This window comes from Primulina eburnea, chromosome 13 (assembly GCF_022965805.1).
Source record: "Primulina eburnea isolate SZY01 chromosome 13, ASM2296580v1, whole genome shotgun sequence".
NCBI lineage: Eukaryota > Viridiplantae > Streptophyta > Magnoliopsida > Lamiales > Gesneriaceae > Primulina > Primulina eburnea.
In genome coordinates, this window is record NC_133113.1 from 32,815,544 (window position 1) to 32,819,981 (window position 4,438).

A 4,438-nucleotide genomic window follows, 5' to 3' on the forward strand; every position below is an offset into this window, starting at 1 on the left:
CGTAATGTGTACTACCTAATATATATATATACATATATATATTATATTATATATATAGTTATTTTTCCGAAACAATAATAGAACCAATACATCTGTACGGGGTTACATAATTAGTACATTGATGTACTGGATTTAAAAAATAGAGAATATATAATATATGATTGAACATTGGTTAAGAAAATCATGGCAATAATTCTTTCTCTCAACAAAGAATTGGATGGACTTTACAAATCTGAACAAAAAAGTGGATCACTAAAAAATACAATCTAATTTCAAGACTCAAATTCATCTCTAAGTATTAGCAAACACAAGCCAGAAAAATTTTCAGAAAAACTCATATTAGAATTTAGAGCTGATGAAAGTTTTAAAGACTACGATTATTAGACATTGGAACAAGAGTACACATCTCAACCAATTGTACAGAAAACGAGCAAAAAAGATAGGCTGTGGCGCTCCAAACCTCGTCACGTAATCATACAACATGTGACGTCATATGTATAAAAATTTTCTTTTCAACGACGTAATAATATAATGCATATACGACAAAATAGTGCAATCATCACACTATTTACATTAGTGTAGCAGAAAGAGTATAATAAATACACATAACTCAAACAAGATAATATATTGTCTCTATACACTATCAACTATAAGACTGTTTGACTAGATACACCCAATCCTTTAACTCTATCATGTCTCACAGCATAGTCCTATAACATATCTAACAGAAACAGCCCCAAAGGGTGAGCATACACAACAATCATCATCGTAATATATAACAGTTATATTAACAACATAAAATATAGCTGAAATCATAAAATCCATAATTATAATAAATTAGAAATAATTCAAATAATACCACTATAATAATATATTCTTTGTTAAAATCATACAATATCCAACAAGCTTTAATTTCGGTATGATTTAACAATTTATCGGATTTATTTCAGAAATCGACGAATTTCAAACATCACTAACATATAAATTTATACCTCAAATCGAATACCTTGTTTCAGCAATCTCAAAATTAAAATTGGTTCGTCGATTAGATAAACCAATAAATCACAAGATCGAAAAAAATTCTAAATCTCGTTCTCTTTTTTCTTTCCACCTCTCTATTTAAAGTTTATGTGAATGAATTGAATAATTCAACTACGTTTTCAAATTTATCTTCTTTTTTTAAATATTATTAATAATATAATGTAATATAATATATAATATTTAACATTTTAATACTCATATATATTTTTGGATCGTTCAAACGATCAAATTTTCTAAAACTCAAAAAATGAAACTTCTATATTTGGGTTTTCTATGTTATATTCAAATTTCAAATCATTTGAACTTTACATGACCAATATATGTCATATTTCATTCTTTAAAAACCATTAATTATTTAATAATTTCATATTACTAAATCAACAAATTGTGATATTTATTTTAGTTATTACAAAGGCGCCTAGCACCAATTCCAGAAATTGAAGAATCGATTTATTATCAAGACCTAGTTTAAATATACCAGTTTGAGTATATTATTTTAGGCGAAAATATATATGAAAAAGAATAAGTATCGAATCAACAAATATATAATGGAGACACATAGACACATTACAATTGTATAAGAAATATTTCGACAAGAAACACATGAATATTTTTCTGGTTTCTTCATCCAAATAACTATATCTCACAATATGATCCAAAAGATCATGAAACAACATTTTAGCCTAAAATATATAAAAGATGGCGTGCAGAACACGTAAAAAAATTATTAGGTATTCTTGAACTAATAAACAAAAAACATCAACTAATCTATAAAATTTATAAAAAGATATGCATTTAGCCGAGCTTTAACGTTACATCAAAACTTAAAGGAAAAAAGATAGATGGAAGAAGTTGTACATGAAATATGAGTAAAAAATGATTATTTGTCCAGATAAAACATTATGGAGGTAAACTTATTCAGTGCAACACCAGAACCAGCCGAAAAAAGCTCACACGAAGATTTCCATTTTATCAAGCTCGGGAAGCCGGACACCAAATGCTCATAAATTTGTCAAGGATCCTTCATAGATGAAGTGCACCTTGTTACCGTACTCAGTGAAGATAATATGTATATACTAATAAAATTTGATAATATAAATAATCAAAATCATAGATTTGTAAATATATACTAGATACTTTGCACACGCGGTGCGTGTGTGTACAGTTTTTTTTTATAATTATCTATAGACTAAACTGAAATTTGATAAATTATCGAGGGACATAAGACTTAAGTGCTATTTGAATAGTTGTAATTTAAAAAAAAAAATAAATAAATGTTTTTTGAAATTAAAAAAAATAAAAAGAAAAATGTAATTGTGATATAAAATAAGGGCAAACTTGGGAAATAAAAAAACAGACCAATATTTTTATCTCTATTAGAATGATTCTTAATAGATAGTAATTGAAAATATATATAACTAAAAATACAGTTTTCATATAATTGATAAGATAATAATTTTTCAGAAACCTACTTATATAAATAAAAATCTGCCAATACCATAAATTATATAAAAATACGAACATAACCATTAAAGATTAATAAAATAATTACATTATTAATTTTTTTTTCAACTTCAATCTTGTAATTTAATTTACATTGCTCATATTTTATTATTGTTTGTTCGTAAGATCAATTTTTTTTTTTTTATTTTGTGTTGCTTAATAAAAATATAAAAAAATATTAATTTATCGATTAATTAATAACTTTTTAAATAAATTTCAAGCTCTCGACCCTATAAACAGATGTTTTAGTTTTACTGTACACTGAATGATACACAAAGATCACAACAGAAATTAACAGGTCGTAGTATGCATACGCCGGCCTAAGTGAAGGAGGTGACATGTTAGGGACATGAGAGTCATAAAGTTGAGGAAAGACGAAGTTGAATTCAGCATCTCGCTCTTCCTCGTTACGCTTCTTCCGGCTGTTCCTTTTCCGCCGCCGCCTCCTTCCCTCTCCTCCTCCATTCTTTCCAACACCACCTATCGTTAAATATTAATTAGTTAACTTTTACATTCGTGTTACGTACATGCAAATCATAATTTAGGAATTAGTTTTACCTTGGTCGCGCGAGGCTGCAAGTAGAGCAAGTTCACCAAAATCATCACGATAGACATCATGAGATTTGAGGCTTGGAAAATCCCAACGCCCTTCGCGTTCGTCTGAATACTCATCAAATGTCCCAGCAATGCCATCCCCACGCTGTATGCCATGGCCTTGAAATACACTGGATATATCTTGCTCTGCACAAGACCAAACAGGTTCCTAGGCAGTGCAGAGGCCAAGACATAACTGGATGCAAATGTGACCCATACACTCGTCCCATAGGCTACCGCGAATCCCAGCAAATGCAGCGCAATGAACACCATACTCAAAGGCGGCATCGCGTACTCAAACATGTCGAAAGCGACTTCACGGGCCCGCCTTGAAATGTCGCTCAATTCTTTCTTCTCTTCTTCTTTGACCTCTCGCGCACCCTTCTTAGCTCTTTTCGAGGCGTTTTCCACCGTTTCTTCTGCGCCTTCTTTTCCCCCACCAGCCTTTTCACGTAACATATCTTTTGCTTTACTTGTAGCTTCACTTGCAGCATCCTTCGTACCTTCTGCTGCTTCCCGTGCTTTATCATAGGCCTCGTGAGCAGCATCTTCGATCTTGCAAACGGCCTCACTCGCCGCTTCTCTAGCCTCTTCCTCGACCTCACAAGACATAACCTCCGCCTCATGCACCTTCCCCGCCACCCCTTTCTTTGCTTTTCCCATGGCACACTCGATTTTGGGCTTGCAGTTACCATAAGCATCGCACACGAGCTCTTTCGGACTAAGACCACGATGTACTCCGTTTTCTTTCATTAGTTTCTCTCTCGAATTCTCCATTGATGTTCCGGACAATTTCTCCTTCGAATTCTCATGATCAACCTGGTCGTGTATTGCATGAGGTAATATCGAAATCTTGGTATTTCCCGCATCCTTTTCAAATTCAACAACTACTACTCGATGCCCTTCTTTTACTATAACATCTTCTCCTGAATTCCGCTTCTCTCGAGTTGGAGAAAGAACCCCTGCTGATGTTACTTGTGACGCAAATATCAGAAGACCCAAAGCCAAAATATTCATCACTGTCCTTCCTCGCTCTCTCATTAGTTTTTTCTGTGAGCAGATCTTAAATCTTTGGAATCGACATTATAAATCTCAATCTGCAATTAATTAATGCGGGAAGATAAAAAAAATGCCACGTAACCTATAACTCGTCATATTCATGCGACACGTGGCATTCTGCCAGTTTTTAGCATATATCATTTTTTTTTGACGAGACCATATCATTAGTACGCGGCAGATTTATCTTTTTATCTTTCTTGAGTTTATCTCATTTCACTGCGGCGTAACGTTCCCCATTTCT

At 32.4% G+C, this 4,438-nt stretch overlaps 1 protein-coding gene across 1 annotated transcript; it reads right to left on the reverse strand.

Annotated features, from left to right (window-relative positions):
- Nucleotides 1–2,760: 2,760 nt before the first annotated feature.
- Nucleotides 2,761–4,182, reverse strand: LOC140810098 (uncharacterized). Its single transcript, XM_073167905.1, has 2 exons — nucleotides 3,103–4,182; nucleotides 2,761–3,024 (listed from the first exon to the last, which is right to left on the reverse strand). The coding sequence occupies exons 1-2, from the start codon at nucleotides 4,177–4,179 to the stop codon at nucleotides 2,836–2,838; spliced, it is 1,266 nt and encodes a 421-aa protein (XP_073024006.1). The 5' UTR covers nucleotides 4,180–4,182; the 3' UTR covers nucleotides 2,761–2,835.
- Between the last annotated feature and the right edge of the window lie 256 nt (nucleotides 4,183–4,438).

Excerpts from the sequence above, each read along its gene's own strand:
- LOC140810098 (XM_073167905.1), bottom strand. The coding sequence starts at position 4,179 with ATGAGAGAGCGAGGAAGGACAGTGATGAATATTTTGGCTTTGGGTCTT. Across the intron at positions 3,025-3,102 it reads TGCAGCCTCGCGCGACCAAG|GTGGTGTTGGAAAGAATGGA; the intron begins GTAAAACTAATT and ends ATTTAACGATAG.